Source organism: Biomphalaria glabrata, chromosome 5 (genome assembly GCF_947242115.1).
Source record: "Biomphalaria glabrata chromosome 5, xgBioGlab47.1, whole genome shotgun sequence".
Lineage (NCBI taxonomy): Eukaryota > Metazoa > Mollusca > Gastropoda > Planorbidae > Biomphalaria > Biomphalaria glabrata.
The window spans coordinates 29947079-29968839 of NC_074715.1; the positions used below are offsets into that span (position 1 = coordinate 29947079).

A 21761-nucleotide genomic window follows, 5' to 3' on the forward strand; every position below is an offset into this window, starting at 1 on the left:
TGCAATAATAAAGTATACAATCTATATTTCAAAGCCTATGTTGTCTCTAGACCTAAGTCAAGTACTCAAGCCAAATGTAGCCTACTTTTATTTATTTTTTACTTTGAAAAATTATAACGGTCAAACTAGAGATTTTCCCATTTGGCCAATGAGCTAGTAATTCTTCTCTCTGCGATATACATCCACTGTTAAATTTCTAGAACAATCGTTAGAGGTGTTTTTGAGATCAGCTTTCAAGTTCCGCCCACCCGACTTCCATGCTCTTTCGCGAAGTTCTAACATGAATAGAGGTATGTAAAAAAAAAAGACTTCCTGTATTTTTAAAGAATATTTTCTTTCTTTTTCCCTAAGCTTTTATCAACTCACTCTGTTTGTCTATGCTTTGAGAAATAGATCTATTTCTTCTTTATCTTCGAGACAGCATAGATCAATTTCATTTTTTTCGACAGCAAAGACTTGTATGATTAAAAACAAGAAAAACATTTTAAAAAATACATTTAAAAAAGAAAAATTATATCTCCATTACAAAACTTAAAACAAAAGAAAAGAAAAAAATTAATACCCAAAGCGGGTATCGAAACTGGTGCTTTTGACTGCGTTAGCTCTTTGTAAGAACACTGCTACCAGTTAAGCCAGCAAGCTATGTAATATTTAGTTGTTATTTATTTAAAACTCTTGAAATCTATACTAGATTTACGCAAAGATTCAAGCAAAGCTTAGATAATCTATCAATAAACTTTAAGCAAATTTAAATGCAATAAACAACTCAGTTATCGGAATACTTCCCCTGACTACGCCATGATTATATTTTTACTCCAATTTGTAGCCAAATTAAAATTTATTTCTTTTTACTTTATATTTTGAAAAAGTATAATGGTCAGTAGAGTTTTCCATTGTAGTCAACGAGCTTGTAGTTCTTTTCTCAGCGATTTCGGCTAAATCAACTGTTTAATAAAAAATTATTGTTAGAGCTGTTTCTGAGATCAGTCCAGTTTCCGCCATCCATGAAGTTATGACTTGAATAGAGGTATTATAAAAAAGTATAATTTTTCTAATATCGTAAAGATATTGAATTAGAGTTCGACTTTTCTGAGCATTGCTTAAAGTAGGTCTAGGTCTAGGTCTCTTACTATATACCAACTGTGAAAGGGACCCTTTCTATCACTACGTTAAAAAAAAAAGCTGTACGATTATTAGCTTCGTTTATATTAAATTTGTGGACCTCACCAAGGCTTTCGACACGGTCAGTAGCGATGGTTTGTGGAGGATTTTGGCTAGGCTGGGATGCCCATCTACGTTCCTATCCATTCTCAAGCAGTTTCACGTGGGACAAAGGCCAGATCAGACACAATGGTGCCCTTTCTGATCACTTCCCAATAGAAAATGGCGTGAAGCAGGGCTGTGTACTTGCTCCTACTCTATTCGCTATATTCTTTGGTGTAATGCTGGGTCAAACGATGCAGCGATTGCACGAAGGCATCTATATCCGGTTTCGTTCTGACGCAATGTGTTCAATCTTCGACGTCTACTATCACATACAAAAACAAAGGAGATGGTCATAACGGAGCTTCTCTATGCCGATGATTGCGCCCTGCTAGCTCGCAATGAACATGACCTCCAGAACGCGGTAAACGAATTTGCATACGCTGCCGCCTCTTTCAGTCTATCTATAAACCTCGGGAAAACAGAAGTCAAGCTCCAGAAGTCGCCCAATAAAACATACTCAACCCCAAGGATCACCGTAAACGGACAGCCCCTTAATGTGGTAGACCACTTCACATATCTAGGTAATATAGTGTCAAATGACGCCTCACTTTCAATGGAAGTTGATAACCGTCTGGCCAGGGCCAGTAGCGCTTATGTACGCATTCAGGCGAGAGTTTGGCTGAACAGATCGCTCCGCCTGTCTACAAAAATCAGTGTCTACCAGGCGATGGTTCTCTCAACCCTTCTATATGGCTCTGAGACATGGACGCTATACAGGAAACATCTAAGACTTCTTGATCGCTTCCATCAAAGATTTTTGCACTCCATCATGGACATACGGTAGCAAGACCGCACTACAAACAGCGATGTCCTTGCAAACGCTGTATGGACTAGTATAGAGGGACTTCTTTTGGTCCGACAGTTGCGCTAGGCAGGGCACGTATCCCGTATGGGAGACGAACGTATACCAAAGGAAGTCTTTTTTGGTGGGCTAAAAGGTGGTCGACGTAGAAGAGGCGCCCCACCGAAACGCCTCAAAGACCAGCTTAGGCGTCAACTTTGCTTGGCTGACATAGAAGAGAGCATCTGGTTGCATGCGGTCTCAGAACGATACAGCTGGAGGTTACTCACGAAGGCCGCGGGATACACATTTGAGACCAAAAGAAAACCTTCTGCCGAGGACAAACGCAGAAGGCGAAAAGAAAATCTAAATCTACCACCTGCGGACAATGGTTATGCTTGCCCTGGAAGTGGCAAAATATGTAGGTCACAGCTAGCTGGGACTGCGCAGCCATGGGAAATACTGCATTCCTCACTAATCTTCGGACTCGAAGACTAGCCTATTATTATATTAAATGTAAGTTTTTGAATTGTTTACTATTGACTGATGTAAAAATGACTTAATTAAATAATTGAGAGATGGGCTGGTACTTTGTATGGACTTTGTTAACGTTTAGAATCACTGTCAAAGAAGAAACGAGAAATGTTAACTTCTAATATCAACATTTTTTTACATTTTTATTGTCTGCCAAAGATGTCAAAACTACGGCCCACTGATTAGAATCGTCCGGTTATCCTCAAAACTACGGCCCGAGGACTATATCCGTCCCGTGCTTCTAAAAATTACAGCCCGCGGACTAGATCCGTCCCCTGCCCCTAAAAAACTACAGCCAGCAGTGCATACTGAGGCCGCAGACACTAGTTTCATTAGGGTTCGACGCGTCCCGTGGAACGTGTGTTGGAGCGACTCGTGACGAGGTGTGTTTGGGTCCAATGTTGTAGAGTCTCCTGTCACTTCATTGGTGAGATCAACACAGCATTGCATTCATCCTCAACAGATTATATAGCAGACATATCAGAGGATTACATAGTACACATTGATTATACCTGTTCATGATGTGTTCATCTAACACAACACAAAAATAAGCCAAACAATATAGTATGTAGACTATCATTTTAAAAAGTTTAATTACCGGCTCCACTTTTCGACACAAATAAAGGAGTGGAGGGCTCAATATTTTTAGATGCACATTGACTGCACAGAATATTTAAGCAAATTATTCATAGGACACCAAAATCATTTATTTATAGGACACCAAAATCATTTTTTTTATAGGACACCTAAATCATTTATTTATAGGACACCAAAATCATTTATTTATAGGACACCAAAATCATTTATTTATAGGACACCAAAATCATTTTTTTATAGGACACCAAAATCATTTATTTATAGGACACCTAAATCATTTTTTTTTATAGGACACCAAAATCATTTATTTATAGGACACCAAAATCATATTTACCATGGTACATAGAGCACACCAATAGCATACCAATAGTTCTCAAGGGCTATCAATTTTAATATGGTTTTTATGAGACACCAAAAACATATAAAATAAATAGAACTAATAGGGCAATAACAAATATTCCAGTGAATGTATAGGATATTAAAATAATATTCAAATACTTTTTTTGCATGACATCAAATGGTATGCACTTAGAGGACACTTAAAACAAACATGTTCTAAAATTTGTTTCCGGGCATCCAAAGAACCAATTACATTTTCAAATGGTATTTTTAAGGCATCAAAAAGATTTTAAAATGGTTTTATAAGGTTCAAAAATTTTTTTTAATGTTCATCAATTTCAACATAATTATCGTCTGTTCCCTTTCAAAGTCTTTTAAAGAATTCACAACAAAAAATATATAAAATGCTTTAACAATCAAACATAGCTTATATTAAGCATACTTGTATAAATTAGTTTGGATCAGTCATGTAACTGAATTTGTAATAGATCTATACTAACAATAATAAATTTGGTCGATTAGAAATATTTGTACCAATTGTTTTTGTTTAGCGTACATGTATGCGTTTAGTTTTTCTCATTACGCTATGATCCTAGCACTTGTCTGGACCAGTTGAGATAGGGAAGCACTTGTCTGGACCAGTTGAGATAGGGAAGCACTTGTCTGGACCAGTTGAGATAGGGAAGCACTTGTCTGGACCAGTTGAGATAGGGAAGCACTTGTCTGGACCAGTTGAGATAGGGAAGCACTTGTCTGGACCAGTTGAGATAGGGAAGCACTTGTCTGGACCAGTTGAGATAGGGAAGCACTTGTCTGGACCAGTTGAGATAGGGAAGCACTTGTCTGGACCAGTTGAGATAGGGAAGAGGATAGAAGAGGCTATCTGTATGAAAGATTTTTAAATGTATTTTTACACAAACTTTTTCGACTTAAATTCGAACCCAAGGGTTCAAGTCTCCTCAACCCAACACACTAACCACCGTGCCAGCGAAGTGCTTATGAAAAAAGTAGGTTTCATAGCTATCCATCGTTAACTCAAACTTTTAAGTGACACCCTAAATCTTTAGACAAAGTATAAAGGGGACTAACTCAACTTATACCACTACATCTGTCAAGTAGTATTTATTTCCACTGTTCGATACCAATTAAGCCTATTAATTATTAATAATTAATTAACTAATTGGTTATTTTTTTTTAATTGATTATTTGTTTTTTCAGGTACAGGAAATAAATGTTCAAACTTTCAGCTTGATCCGAGATTGGGTGTGGGAGAAATAACGTGTACACACTTTGTTTCCAGACAGACAGAGTGATATAAGCTTTGTAAAAATTGTAGCCTCTGATTAAGGAGTTGAGAGTAGCTGTCCAGCTGTCCAGCCACCAAACGTCTACACAGCGGTCCCATTTGGAGTCACACTGTCTTTCTTTAGCTTGGATGCGTTGTTATCTGACGAAGTCGTTTTGACCGATAATCTAAGCGTGAGTCTCTTTAGAGGAGATGGTGCCGGGGTCGGATCCACCGATGTAGATATCAGTTGTGTTGGAGGCGGAACTGACAAGTAGTCATCTAGTTATTGGAAGAAATGGGGGTCAAAATATCAACTTGAAAATAGAAGTACATGTATTTATATCACAACATCCTAAATAATATAAGTACATGTATTTATATCACAACATCCTAAATAATATATGTACATGTATTTATATCACAACATCCTAAATAATATATGTACATGTATTTATATCACAACATCCTAAATAATATATGTACATGTATTTATATCACAACATCCTAAATAATATATGTACATGTATTTATATCACAACATCCTAAATAATATAAGTACATGTATTTATACCAAAACATCCTAAATAATATAAGTACATGTATTTATATCACAACATCCTAAATAATATATGTACATGTATTTATATCACAACATCCTAAATAATATATGTACATGTATTTATATCACAACATCCTAAATAATATATGTACATGTATTTATATCACAACATCCTAAATAATATAAGTACATGTATTTATACCAAAACATCCTAAATAATATAAGTACATGTATTTATATCACAACATCCTAAATAATATATGTACATGTATTTATATCACAACATCCTAAATAATATATGTACATGTATTTATATCACAACATCCTAAATAATATATGTACATGTATTTATATCACAACATCCTAAATAATATATGTACATGTATTTATATCACAACATCCTAAATAATATATGTACATGTATTTATATCACAACATCCTAAATAATATATGTACATGTATTTATATCACAACATCCTAAATAATATATGTACATGTATTTATATCACAACATCCTAAATAATATAAGGTATATATTTTGAAAGTTATTGGTGTCATTCGACAATAACATTTTTAAATGTTCGGCTAAAAGAAACTGTCTGGCTTAACATCGAAAGATTGGATGCACCCAAAGAATTTCGTAAAAGAAAAAAAAAAACTTCTGCTTTTGTGTGTGAATACATCGTAGTTTGATATTCATTGATGATAAAGTGTCTACACATTTTGTGAAATCAAATTTTATTTCCTTACCGTCAGATTGTAGTTTATCTTTTTTCTTCGACACTGCAACAGATTTTTATGATAGGGTTAAAGAAACGTAGAGCCCAATAACGTGTCTCATGATGCATAGACAATGTTAATGTCATATGGTGCATATGTTAATGTCAAATGGTGCATATGTTAATGTCACATGATGCATAGACAATGTTAATGTCAAATGGTGCATATGTTAATGTCACATGATGCATAGACAATGTTAATGTCAAATGATGCATAGACAATGTTAATATCAAATGGTGCATATGTTAATGTCACATGATGCATAGACAATGTTAATGTCACATGATGCATAGACAATATTAACGCCAAATGGTGCATATGTTAATGTCACATGATGCATAGACAATGTTAATGTCACATGATGCATAGACAATATTAATGTCAAATGGTGCATATGTTAATGTCACATCATGCATAGACAATATTAATGTCAAATGGTGTATATGTTAATGTCACATGATGCATAGACAATGTTAATGTCACATGATGCATAGACAATGTTAATGTCACATGATGCATAGACAATGTTAATGTCACATGATGCATAGACAATGTTAATGTCACATGATGCATAGACAATGTAATGTCACATGATGCATAGACAATGTAATGTCACATGATGCATAGACAATGTTTATGTCAAATTATGCATGGACAATGTAATGTCACATGATGCATAAACAATGAAATGTCACATGATGCGTAAACAATGAAATGTCACATGATGCGTAAACAATGAAATATCACATGATGCATAAACAATGAAATGTCACAGGATGCATAAACAATGAAATGTCACAGGATGCATAAACAATGAAATATCACATGATGCATAAACAATGAAATGTCACATGATGCGTAAACAATGAAATGTCACAGGATACATAAACAATGAAATGTCACATGATGCCTAAACATAAAAATAGTTACGAAGGTTATATAATATAAAACCACAGACCTATATATACTACAATAAATATAGGTATTTGCTCTCTATTTACAATTTATATAGGCAGGTCCTGTTTTACTAAGTATCATAGTTTAGAAAAACCAAGGGTCGTTTTGTTGTGTAACGCTATTTGCTAACAACGTATAGAGCTAAATTACAACTCTTTATTAGCATAATTAAATCTATATATTACTTTCTGTATGAATGCATTGGTAAAATAGTAGATCTAGAGCTACTTATTATAAATGACACGTATGTTTATAATAAATGTATGTTAATAAATTAAATGTATGTTAATAAATTAAATGTATGTTAATAAATTAAATGTATGTTAATAAATTAAATGGAATAGATCTATTGTTCTAGAACTTTTGAATCTACATATTTTTTGGCATCTTATACAGAACAGCAAATTTACAAAAGCCGTCAAGTCGCAATAGGTTCTACGTATATGTATACAGTTCACGCCATTCACGGTTTTGCGTATAATGTAGGCGTAGTCATATCAGCACATGTTATTCGTGAAACATTCAAATACATAGTAAACACTGCACTCATCATTAATCTTCGGAATCACTGGCATTGTCATTAAGTAGACTCTATATCTAGATTTCAGATCGAATCTAGTTTAGAAATCTAGATTCTATCTTGAGACTAGATTGTCACTAGTCTAGATCTAGCTCTAACTAACTAAAGTCTATTAATTAGGATAGGCCTACATCTACTATCTAGATTATTTTATATAGAGTCTGTATCTAGATCAAGAATAATTCTATAGCTAGTCTAGATCAGACTCAGTAGATCTACTGTCTATACACTATTGAATATACTTCTACTTATAGATCTACTTTTCAACGCCAATATATTAATAATAAGGCTTGTCATCGAGTCCGAAGATTCACCAGGATCTCGAATGCAATATTTCCCATCGATACACAGCCCCAGCTGTAACTTACATATTTCCCCACAACCAGGGCAAGCATAACCTTTTTCCGCCTATGGTCGATTAAGATTTTCTTTTCGCCGTCTGCGTCTGTCCTCGGCAGTGGATTTACTATTGGCCTCAAATGTGCATTCCGCGGCCTTTGTGAGTGACCTCCAGCTGTCTGTCTCCCTCACCAAAAAAGACTGCTTTTGGCATACGTTCGTCCCCCATACGGGGTACGTGCCCTGCCCAGCGTACAAGAAGTCCCTCTATACTAGTCCATACCGGCGTTCGCAAGGACATCGCTGTTTGTAGTGCTGTCTGGCCACCGTATGTCCATGATGGAGCTCAAGCATCTTTGGTGAAAGCGTTCAAGTAGTCTCAGTTGTTTTCTGTATAATACCCATGTCTTAGATCCATATAGAAGGGTTGAGAGAATCACTGCTTGGTAAACACTTTGTGACAACCGGAGCGATCTATTCCACTAACCCACCCATCGGTATAGAGAAGCTCTGTTATGACCATTTCTTTTGAAGATTGCCGTCCGAACGAAACGTGATGTCCATGTCTTCTTGCAATCGCTGCCTCATTTGACACAGCATTACGCCAAAGAAGATAGAGAATAGAGTAGGAGCAAGTACACAGCCCTGCTTCATGCAATTTTCTATTGGGGAATGATCGACATGTCACCATTGTGTCTAATCTGGCCTTTTTGTCCCACATGAAACTGCTTGAGAATGAATAGGAGAGTAGTTGTGCATTCGAGCCTGGCCAAAATCTACAATTAACCATTGAAAGCCTTGGTGAGTGTTACAAATGAAATGAGGTTGCTTGTAACAGTACCCCATATTACATAGTAATGGAGATTGATTCTAAAAGAGCACCCCACTCAATATAACAAAATTTTGATCAATTAATTTGTTATATTGAGTGGTGTGCTCTTTTAGAATCAATCTCCATTACTATGTAATATGGGGTACTGTTACAAGCAACCTCATTTCATTTGTAACAAAATTTGTAACAAAATTTTGATCAATTAATTTGTTATATTGAGTGGGGTGCTCTTTTAGAATCAATCTCCATTACTATGTAATATGGGGTACTGTTACAAGCAACCTCATTTCATTTGTAACAGTGAGGTCCACGAAGGCAGCGTATATATAGGTTTATATAGTGTCCTACACTTAAATCTAGTTTAAAATCAAGACGGTCTAAGACTCTAGATCAGAACTGCCTAGAGTACCAGTAAATTCTGATTATCTTAGATTCTGTTTCTACTATTTTTATATCCTAGATACATATTCTAGAAGTAGATCTATACTGATTCTATAGTTACAATTGGAATTCAACGTGAATATTTATGACTATATAGATACAGATTATAACTAGAGTTGATAGATCTATGACTATTATGACAAGGCCTATGGCATGTGTGAGATCAATTTTTAAAAGCAACTATAATTAATGGACTCCATCTAAAACAAGTTCATTCATATATTCACATGCGATTTTTAAGCTTAGTATTATTTTGGACCAATGTCTCACAACAACTGATAAGAGAAATCTGGTATAACCATGAGGAGAAAACACGAACCACTTAACTCAAGAAAACATTAAGAAATAAAAACAGACACAAAATAGAGCCGTGAGATTCATAACAAGCGAATATTCACAAGTGATTACAGTAACACCTTTTTAAAAACACCTTTTAAAAAAATCATTAAAAGTTTTAAAATCACAATTTTTATTTTTACAATTTTTTTTGTTTGTGAAATTTTGTATCGGAAAATGCCGGATACTTGAAGTAAGCTAGTCCTAAAAAAATACACAGATTTTGGGCAAAAGACTCTTCAAATAAGGTACTGTAAATGCGTAGTTTCACGCGCTAGTTTCAGGTCTTTATAGCCTCTATCGGGTTTTATCCCAACTACCCGTATTTTTGTGCAGAATTTTTTTCTCTATCAGGTACACTTAAAATTATAGCATAATAATGTCAGTTTAATTTAAAAAGAGAACTGGAAAATGCAAAAGATATATAAGGAAAAAAGGCACTTTCGGCCCAATGTATGATTCTACTTTTTAATCAAAGAAACGAAACGCATTAGTCCAACATTGCCCATTCATTGTACATAAAACCGGAAATAAAATTTACTTGGGTAAAGGAAATACATAAACCGGAAGTAAAACTTACTTGGGTAAATGTAGTAGATCAAGACGAAAGCCAACACGGTCAGGAGAAGAGCCGCAATGAGTGGCACCACAATCACTGGGGAAACAGATGAAAAGTGAGTTAGAGGCTGGAGCACTCAGTGTTCTTTGAACCACTGCTTCTGGTAATATCCCTATAAAAGTTGAGACAAGCCTCACTTCAGAATGGTTGAGCCTCACTTTAGAAGTAACCTTGACCCTAACTTGTCGTAGGTGAAGGTGAAACTACAACTGTGATGTCAAGAAGCTAACTCTAGTCTCTAGACTATTTTTCATACATATGGAAAATGTGGACCATAATATTTTGGCATATATAAATTGTGACATGGTACCAAAGGGACTTCACTCAGAATAAATTATTGGTCATTGTGTAACCATGATACTAACTACTAAGTAGTCTACAGAATGTGGAGTCATACACCTAAGATATATATGGAATTTTAGCAAACGATATCAAAGAATTGTGGGATTAGATAAAGTACATGTGTAAACTTTTAGAAGATGGAGGTGTAGCAATCAAGTGTCTAAGTTTACGTAGGTCTTCACATTAGACGTGAAAGTAAAGAGATTTGAGAACAATAAAAACATATAAATATAAAATACTTTTAAAAGATACAGAGTTTATACGAAGTGTAATTGTATCCATTAGTTAGGATGTCATGTAATTACATTTTGAAACAGGTCTAGACCTGGATGAATCTGGATGAATATTATAGTAATCGCTTTTTTAAAAGGCATTTATAAAAAAAAAAGGGGGAACGACCTGAATTCGAACTCATGGCTTACAATAATTAGTTAGATTACCAATAGTTCATTAAGTAATTAGTTAATTTTTAAATATTGATTCTTGATTTGTCAGATAAAAGAAATAATTTTGCACAATTTCAGAAATAACGAAAAAGAACGTGTATACACTTTTTACCAGGCAGAGTGAGTTGATATAAGCTTTGGGTCATGGGGAAGTATGGCGAGAAGGAATGTTAGTTTGATATTTCGGTATGATAGTTATATCCCCTTGTTATGAATGCAAATGAACTTAATGATTTACTTTTCGTTGAGTGTGCGAGAGAGTGTGTTAAGTAAGTAAGGTCTTGCTCCCAGAAAGGTTGGACGTTGCTTCCTGGACTGGTGTTTATGTATGTATATATTTCATAAAGTTGATGGACTAATGGTTGTGAAATAATAATATTTGAGAGTCGATGTCATTGTGTGATTTATTGAATATTAAAGTTATTCATTGTTATTATCAGGAGTTGAAGTTTATTTAGTAAAAAGTAATTCTAATTGAGTGGAAAGCTGGAGTTAAAGCGTATCAAGTAATAATTGTTCGTAATAGAAATAATCAAGAAAACTAACAAGCCAAGTCGAGACAAAGCATATCAATTGAACCCTGACACTTTGTAAAAATCAACCTTCTTTTTAATTGCATAATTACAAAGCGTATATCAACTCACTCCCCCGTCTGTCGGGTACAAAGTGTATATCAACTCACTCCTTCTGTCGGGTACAAAGCGTATATCAACTCACTCCCCCGTCTGTCGGGTACAAAGTGTATATCAACTCACTCCTTCTGTCGGGTACAAAGCGTATATCAACTCACTCCCCCGTCTGTCGGGTACAAAGTGTATATCAACTCACTCCTTCTGTCGGGTACAAAGCGTATATCAACTCACTCCCCCGTCTGTCGGGTACAAAGTATATATCAACTCACTCCTTCTGTCGGGTACAAAGCGTATATCAACTCAGTCCCCCGTCTGTCGGGTACAAAGTGTATATCAACTCACTCCTTCTGTCGGGTACAAAGCGTATATCAACTCACTCCCCCGTCTGTCGGGTACAAAGTGTATATCAACTCACTCCTTCTGTCGGGTACAAAGCGTATATCAACTCACTCCCCCGTCTGTCGGGTACAAAGTGTATATCAACTCACTCCTTCTGTCGGGTACAAAGCGTATATCAACTCACTCCCCCGTCTGTCGGGTACAAAGTATATATCAACTCACTCCTTCTGTCGGGTACAAAGCGTATATCAACTCAGTCCGTCTGTCGGGTACAAAGCGTATATCAACTCACTCCCCCGTCTGTCGGGTACAAAGTGTATATCAACTCACTCCTTCTGTCGGGTACAAAGCGTATATCAACTCACTCCCCCGTCTGTCGGGTACAAAGTGTATATCAACTCACTCCTTCTGTCGGGTACAAAGCGTATATCAACTCACTCCCCCGTCTGTCGGGTACAAAGTGTATATCAACTCACTCCTTCTGTCGGGTACAAAGCGTATATCAACTCACTCCCCCGTCTGTCGGGTACAAAGTATATATCAACTCACTCCTTCTGTCGGGTACAAAGTGTATATCAACTCAGTCCGTCTGTCGGGTACAAAGCGTATATCAACTCACTCCCCCGTCTGTCGGGTACAAAGTGTATATCAACTCACTCCTTCTGTCGGGTACAAAGCGTATATCAACTCACTCCGTCTGTCGGGTACAAAGCGTATATCAACTCACTCCGTCTGTCGGGTACAAAGCGTTTATCAACTCACTCCTTCTGTCGGGTACAAAGCGTATATCAACTCACTCCGTCTGTCGGGTACAAAGTGTATATCAACTCACTCCGTCTGTCGGGTACAAAGCGTATATCAACTCACTCCTTCTGTCGGGTACAAAGCGTATATCAACTCACTCTATCTTTGTGTCTTTCTGAGTATTTTATTAGGTTTTATTTTTGTATTGAAAGATTAGTCAACTTCAGTGTTTGCTACTTAACCTTTTAGTCCTCTATTCTGAAAAGTAACTAAATTTAATGATTTTTTTTACTACATATTATGTCTTCTAGGATCTCACATTTGATACTGGTTAGTGATGGTGGTCGGTAATTTCAACCGCCCCATAGATCACAAGGTTTAAAAGGGAACCTACTTACATTCTATTCCGTTCAGACGCTAATTGAAAATTGAAACACAACTTTTTAAAAATATTTTATACAAAACTTAAGATTGTCTTCTATCACCTAAAGATTATCAGACGATAAAAATAAATGTACGGTCAATTTCCTGGCCCACCCCTCCTCTTCAGGGAAGTGAAGACATAAAATGTTTTGGCTTAACACACATGGAACTCACTTGACCCATTTTGATTGCTGTCCTCTGGTGGTACTGAAGTCACTTCCTTCTTGGGATCGCTACCTTTAAGCAAAACACAAAAACATTTATTATACCAGAGTATTACGATTGAATGAATCGCCTTGTACCTGCATAGTTTCTGAGGCTGGTCATTGACTTGATGACGTAAGGAGAGCTGGTAATATTCAGTGTTATCGCACCCCCCTCTCTTTCGTCTATCTAACTAGGTACATGCATTTATTTTTAGATCCTGATTAGAGAATCTACACGCTTACAGATTGCACAATTGCATCTTGATCTATTGTTGTTGTTGGCCGTATTCAATCGTGATACGACATTGGCTCCAGTCATCTAAAGCACCAATCTAAAAGAATATTTTCATCTAAACTTTATAGAATTGAATGAATCTCGAAAAGTCAAAGTGCTATACTAGTATGCATATCATTAAATAGAGAACCTTGTCCACGCATGACGGTGTGCAAATGGAACATTTTTGTGAAAGCCCTGGCTCATTTAAACCATATCTAGGGTACCAATGGCTGGAGATAGGATTAACAAAGTGCAATATATAAATTTAGGGGCGTTAGTGACCAGGTGGTAAAATGCCAGGCTTCCGATCGTAGAAGTTTCAAGTTCGAATCACGAGAAGATTTTTAAATCGGGATTTATAGGATTCAATTGGTACCTCTGACATACGTTAGGAAACTAAAGGTGGTTAGTCGTTGTGCTGGCCACATGACATTATTTACATCTTCTGCCCCCATAGATAGCAGGGACTGAAAGGCCCATTCTACTTTTATAACTCAAGTCACTATAAAAGTGTAGCCACTAAGTGAAACTATATCTTGAATAAAAGTGTAGCCTCTGAGTGAAACTATATCTTGAATAAAAGTGTAGCCACTGAGTACAAACTAATTTAAGAAGTAAAGGGAGGTAAGTCTGGACAGACAATGATGGGAGGGGGAGGGACACATTTGGTTGTTCCTCCAGTGAGTTGCCATAGTAAAACAAAACAAACAAGTCTAACCCACATATGATACACACACACCCCAATAACATAAGTAATAAAAGTCAGTAATGAAAAAGAATGTAACTATTAAATACGACAAGCTAGATTAGAATCATATAGATAGAACACTTGCCTCCCATGCCAGGAAGTTACAATAGTCCGTAAGACCTTATTGTCTATTGACGGAGAAAGAAATGTTTTGTCTTGGCATTGTTTATTAAGTGTAACATAGTAGATGGCGTATAAACTTGATAATACTGTAATTAAGGTCAAGCAAAATGTCAGACTAATTCGGGTTATATAGAAATAAACCTTTTCATGTACGTGTCAGCACGGTTTCTCATTGGATAAAGAAGAGAATCTTGAAAGATGTTTATCCAGCAGGATATTTGTTTATCGAAATTAGATAAAATAGAAAATGTTCCATTCAAATTTCTGAAATATCGAACTTTCCCTCCTCACTACTCCAATATAATTCTATAATGCAGTATAATACATCCAACAGTACACATAATAGGACGGCCTGTTCGACCGGTTTGTACTCTGTAGTCTCAACGGGCCATGGGTTCGAACCCTGCCCGCCGACATTCCTAGACCTCTGTCAGAGCAGTTTGTACTAGGATGTAATAATTAACATAACACACCAAACACATTTGTAACAATGGAATTGATTGGTCAATATGTCTTGGAATCTGCAGAAAGTATGGGTGATAATCTAGGCTCCAATTACAGCTGGAGATACTTGTAAAAGTATAAAAAAAACAGCAATAAAACACGAAATAAAACACTTTAATTCTTCAAGAAAAGATAAAACATACGCTATTAACACAGGGTATAATTTGATTTCAAAGATATATTCACAAAGGTATTTAGCATGAAGCTTGAAACTTAGTGTCAGATGGATACATTTGTCTCCCCTTTTTACAATTGATATAATCATGATATCTCCTACCGGAAAAAAAAGTAAAAACATTTTACCGTTAACTAACTCCATTTTATTCTCCAATCTAAAGACTCAAATGTTCGTTACGGTGATGTGTAAGTAAACTTACTGTTAACAGATCTCTTGAGACTTTCACCACGTGACACACATCCTGTCTAAAGCACTTAATGAAGTCAGTCCAAATATATTTTACAGTACACATCGTAACACATTTAACACATCCACAAGACCAAAAACAACTAGTCCAAAACATTTACCAATACGCAAGCCTAACTCACCTAACATATCGTAAACTCGCCCAACACATCCTAACACATCCTAAAACATCCTAACATCCTAAACTATCCTATCTCACCTCTCACCAAGCAACTTATTTCAACATTGCGTTGACATTGGTCTTGGTACATGATGTAGATGGTACTCTGCTCCTCTGACACACAATAAGCAACTAGAATACAGTTCTTGGACACTCTGGTCTCATTGATCCCTTGGTACGAAACCAGAAGTTCTGGGTTGTTCAGACCGGCGGTACACAAGTGCACAAATACGGGGCTTTTTGGTGGGCTCTGAACGAAGCAGTTTGAGATCAATGGCACTCTGTTCATATTGAGCTTTAAGACCACAATCTCTCGACCTGAACAAAAAACATCTTTTTGTATTCTTTCCGTCTAATAATAATTATAAATCAGGTAGCATAAGAAAAGAGATATTGAATGAAAAGAGATATTATTGAAAAAAACTTATCTTAAGCGTTTTTGTATCAAGTACCAGCACTACCAGGTATATATAGCCGAAGTCACTTTTGAAATGCTTTTTAATTAAGAAAAATGTAGGAAATGGTAAAGATTACTAATCTGAAGAGTTGCTTTTGTGTTCTTTTAGTTCTAAATGTAATTGTTTTGATATGGCACAGTAGACTTTGAAGATTGAACGATTTGTAATTATTCACCAGCCAAATAAAATATTACCCCCCCCCCCGGTCAAACTAAAACTTTTCCCACTGTATTGGGAGGTTTGTGCCTAAAAGTGAAGGGATTAGAGTCATCAATGAGAACATTTGAAAACCACCAAACACGAATATTCATAACTTGGGATTAAACGTATAGTTTTTTTTTTACTTGTAATTTATTTTTCCAATATTAAGCGACTTGAAAGAAAAATACTTCTATGCAATATTTTATCTTGACATAAGGTATACGGTGTGTGATGTGTGGCTGAGTGACAAGAGTCGCTTGGCTAGGCCTACGTATCAAATGGGCTCGAGATTTAATCCCGACTCGAGCCGAGTTATGTTTCCAGGTACCAGCTCCCTACCGTCCTACCAAAAAGATTGGACCCTAGCGCCATGTGAAGGCTAAGAGAATGACAGTTGCACTAAGAGAATGACAATTGCACTAAGAGAATGACAGTTGCACTAAGAGAATGACAGTTGCACTAAGAGAATGATAGTTGCACTAAAAGAATGTAATCACTTTAAAGTCTTACAATGCGTTTCATAAATAGTCATCGTTTTTTTGTTGTTGTCCTTTATGAATGCACAGAATGTTAAAAACACTTCTGTAGATTGATTTATTATGAAACTATGGGAGAGAAACATAAATTAATTAGATTTACACATGTAGGATTAGTAATTGTGTATATAGACACATAGACATTTTTGTTCTTTTAAATTGCGAAGAGCCGTGTAGGTAGATTTTACTTTGTTGACAAGGCTAATAGAGCAAACAATAAGATGGTGCGCAAATGTTTAATTGGGCCAATTGATTCATTACAAGTTGTACATGTTTGCAAAGAAATATTTTAGTGTACAGTTGTAAGCCTAGTGACGTGAGCGGTGCCATTTTTTTTCCTTTTGACGTCATGTGGAGTTTTTTTTCTTCATAAAACGTTGTAGCCAAAAGTAATTTTTTGATAATGAAACATTTTTAAACCGATATAACGGTCGACCTCGAGTTTTCGTGATGTGGCCAATGAATTGAGAAGTTTTTTCATTACTATACACATACCTTGAACTTATAAAGAAAATCATTAGAGTCGTTTTCGAAATAAAATGTAAACAACGCAAGTTACCACTGCCCCCCCCCCCCAACACCAAATGTACTTGCAGGAGAAGAATATTTTTAGCTTTCTCAATACACAATAGACATCATTCTACACCAATCAACTTAGACATTACACTACACCTGTCAACTTAGACATCACACTACACCTGTCAACTTAGACATTACACTACACCTGTCAACTTAGACATTACACTACACCTGTCAACTTAGACATTACACTACACCTGTCAACCTAGAAAGCACACTACACTTGTCAACTTAAACATCACACTTCACCTGCCAACGTAGACATCACAATACACCTGTCAACGTAGACATCACAATACACCTGTCAACTTAGACATTACACTACACCTGTCAACTTAGACATTACACTACACCTGTCAACTTAGACATTACACTACACCTGTCAACTTAGACATTACACTACACCTGTCAACTTAGACATTACACTACACCTGTCAACTTAGACATCACTGCACACATGGAAACCTAGACATCAGTAATACGTCTAACATAGACGTACACAACAGATATAATCATATATAATCAGACCTACTGTAAACTCTGGGAAGCTTGAACGATGTATTCTCCATGCCGTTCACAGCGAAGTTGACTTTGTTGTAAAATGATTGTGCCGTGTCCTTAAACTGGAACAGGTAGCCTTGGTTATCGTTGTACTCACAGGAGCAGTTGGCTTGGCTGTTGGCAGTACATGTTGACCTAAACAGGATCTCACACAACTGTACCAGATGTGTACACAACATTAGGTCTTTTCAAGAGATCGCGAGTGGGGGTCTTACATAACAAGTAAATCTACAGTGGTGTCTAGAAGGGTTGCAACCAAGGGTACAGTACTTTTAGAAAGTAACATTTGTTAGTAATTTGTAGCATAAAAAAGGGGGGGGGGGCGGGGCGGGACTCAAAGAAAAAAAAAGGTGATGGGGCGGGCTTTTTGTAAAAAAATACATCTTTGATATGTATTTAAATGTTTTTGGCATGTGGGGTCAATGCCTAGTCGGCACACAAAAGCACCAGTTGTCCAAATAGTCTAAGAGTCTAGCTAGTATTTCAACATTGAAGCCTGACATCTGTGTGTACAAAATGTAAATCAAACTGTATGGTATTGGTGGAGATTTACAGTAGCATAGTACAATACATTTAAATATCACATCCAATATAAATACCAGAAATAAATTTAACAGGATAATGTAGAATAAACTGTAAAAATTTTAGAAATTAGTTTTGAAACCAGAGCCTACAGCTTTTCAGAAAGTGAACAACTAGATAAGCAAAATAGAAATATTAAAAATATTAGAACATATTAGAAAGTCATATTCTACAAAGCTAATCAGAAAAGAAAAATTGTGCAGCAAATAAAAAAACAGCAAAAACAAATATTAAAACACAAGGAATTAAAAAGAATTGTATAATATATAATAATAATGTATAAACCAAATTAAAATTCATTTGTAATGCATTTCAAGAACTGTAGACGTCAAACAGGTGTATTGGTTTGTTAGTTACACTTTGCATTGGTGGCGGCCGTGTACAAAAGGGAAAATGAAAATACTTAGTTATAAGATACATACAATATAATTGATAATTCCCAGTTAGAGATCATAGACTTTAGTTCTGTTCAGTAGATTACATTCTTACCTACGAGTTGCACGTTAATCATTGGGTTTAGAGTCTCTAGATATGAGTACGTTGCGAAGTCTTCAAACATAGATTTTTACAACAAAAACATGATAAGCCTACACAGTTTTAAGATAAGATAAGAGATAAGATAACTTTTATTGATCCAATCAAATGAAAATTCGGTTTGACTACAACTGAAAACCTCAGCGTAACTTCTGTACAATAACAATATATATGCACAATATAGATGCACATACGAACGACATTCACACACGAAAAATATATACAAACTCATAACCAGCGCTTTATAAATAGACTTCTATGTAGGCTACTTCTCGATGACGACAGAATGTTAATTTTTAACGTTGGTCATCCAGGCCAGGTCTTTTATTACTGAATGTTTTAATTTTCTTCTTTGGTACAATCATGTTTTTACAGAACTAGATGTACGAATTAACAGTTGTGGTAAGTTCATCTGTCTGGGCAGTTGTTTACAAACATGTGCCAATCTGTCTGCTCCAGACAACTTTATACAGACACACACAGAATATAAAACATAAATCTTAGAACGTAGTTTGTAAACACGTATCTTCTGTCATACAGGCAATTAATATTGTATGAGGGCCAAAGGATATTTCGAGTTAGTGGCTCAAAAGTTTTCATTGAACGCCTTGACGCGAATTCCATCTGTTCAATAAGATTGGGGGGTATGGATAGTATTATAGGGGTGTTAAAAAAATAATATGCTTTAATTAAAACATCCTTTATCTTATGTAGTGCTTATCAAACTGTGTAACAGCATCCACCACCCTGTGAGGTGGGGGGGGGGGGGCAAAGTCCTCTCTCGGGTATGATAAGTCTTGGCAAGGGGGAGAGGCAAAAAAGGGTTTCTTTGTAATTATCAATTCATTCAATAAGATTGTGGGTGGATAGTATTATTGGGGTGGTAAACTAATAATATGCTCTTAATAACACATCCTTTATCTTATGTAGTGCTTATCAGACGGTGTTACGTATCCTCCACCGGGGGAGGTGGTGGCGAAGTCCTATCAAGGGCCTTAACCGAAATGAATTGAATAAGGAATGAATGTCATCGAAGCTAAGATGGAACTAAAACATCATCGATTTAAACAACGGTTGCTCCAAACGAGCATTATTTAATACTTACATCATAGGATAATTGTAAAGACACAAGATATTTTTATATGTAGCAACGTCATGGTGGTAAACAGGGCAGTACTAATTGTTCCAATAGCAATAACACACCTTCCACGCGCACACTTCGTCTCGGCGCCCGACAGAACAACAACTTCATACATATCCAACAACGATAGTTAACTATACGGCTCCAAAGGCGGAAAGACGACACACTTTCCCATAGCCCAAAGCCTAACACCCTGAAACGAAATAAAACCTAGATCTAGCGATGCCGCTACAACAAAGAACTTTACAATAGCGACACCCGTACCGAGAGATCAGCCGACTTAATAAACCTACGTACTTACGTACCTTTACAACGGGGAAACAGACAAACGAACTACTTCCTATACTCTAAAACACAAGTATTAAACACAAAAAAGAAAGCTTCACGCGCGCACCACAATTACATCATTAAGACCCTCCCTACAGCGGTCCTCCAAACCGAATCTGCAAAAGGCGCAAAAGAAATAATTCTAATTTAGGGGGTACATTGACCCTAATGTGAGGAGGTCAGCCCAACCTATGATTTCCTTAATGTAGACGTACCTTCTTAGTGACTGTACTGTTCTTTCTATTGACTGCGCTCAGTGTAAATATGGTTTCATTGGTCGCGTCTACTGTAACGCTGGGAACGAAGATCTGTACATGAATGATATCTTGTTTTTCCAAGAGACCCGTACTGCACACCTTCGATTTAGACTTGTCACTAATGTCAAAATACAGTGTCGCCCCTGAAGCAATTAATAGCAATCAATTATGAACAACCATAAAATATATGAGAGTTCATTTGATTAAAATCGAAGTTTCTTTAAAAAAATGTATATCACCTTATCATTAAGTATACCATATGCTAGTTTAGGTATATTATGTCATTAGTTAGTATTATTATGTCATTAGTTAGTGTTATTATAAAGTCTATCATGTCATTTGATAGGTCGTTTCATTGCCTATTAATTAGGCCATACAATCCTATGTACAATGTAGGTAGAAAGAGAACTGTTTGGTATTAATTAAAAACATGTTTTCTTTTTGTGACTTAAACCCAATTTCTAGATATCTAAATTAGATTATATCAATATCTAGATTGACTAGATCAATCATCAAGAACATGATTTTTTAAATCTATTTTTGTTTGTTTACTTAATGTATATTCTTTGACCATCTTTGTGATGGTGCTTTACCTAATCGTGATATTGTAATTAAGTAGACTACAGTATGAATAGAGTCTACTGAACACCACAAGAAACAGATCATTGTCAATGTGGTTTCCTGTAGATCTACGTGTAGAGAAGTCCAACATTATGGTCTAGTTCAGAGATTGTACCGCACTGGTGTGAAAGATGCACAAAAAGAAACTAGCCACGGGACTTACCCAGTAGTTTGGTCTGTGCATGACTTTTATTAGCTTCATTCTTGGACTTATTGCCTAGAATGTGAGCGCAAGTTCTCCACTGATTTTGACCAGGAGCAGACCACCGCATTAAAGTATTGCTATAATAGTTGACCCACTCCGTGACGTTGTCTTTTCATTACTTCCCCCCCCCTCCCCCAGACTGG

The 21761-nt window shown here is 36.1% G+C and overlaps 1 protein-coding gene across 1 annotated transcript; it reads right to left on the reverse strand.

Moving 5' to 3' along the window:
• Positions 1 to 3150: 3150 nt before the first annotated feature.
• Positions 3151 to 21520, reverse strand: LOC106058292 (uncharacterized). Its single transcript, XM_013215689.2, has 8 exons — positions 21386 to 21520; positions 20751 to 20935; positions 17923 to 18106; positions 15656 to 15934; positions 13349 to 13411; positions 10210 to 10284; positions 6115 to 6147; positions 3151 to 5084 (listed from the first exon to the last, which is right to left on the reverse strand). Exons 1-8 carry the CDS (start codon positions 21456 to 21458, stop codon positions 4906 to 4908), a joined length of 1071 nt encoding a protein of 356 aa, XP_013071143.2. The 5' UTR covers positions 21459 to 21520; the 3' UTR covers positions 3151 to 4905.
• Positions 21521 to 21761: the final 241 nt, after the last annotated feature.

Excerpts from the sequence above, each read along its gene's own strand:
- LOC106058292 (XM_013215689.2), bottom strand. The coding sequence starts at position 21,458 with ATGATCTGTTTCTTGTGGTGTTCAGTAGACTCTATTCATACTGTAGTC. Across the intron at positions 20,936-21,385 it reads AATTACAATATCACGATTAG|GGGCGACACTGTATTTTGAC; the intron begins GTAAAGCACCAT and ends TAATTGCTTCAG. Across the intron at positions 6,148-10,209 it reads GATCTACTACATTTACCCAA|TGTCGAAGAAAAAAGATAAA; the intron begins GTAAGTTTTACT and ends AATCTGTTGCAG.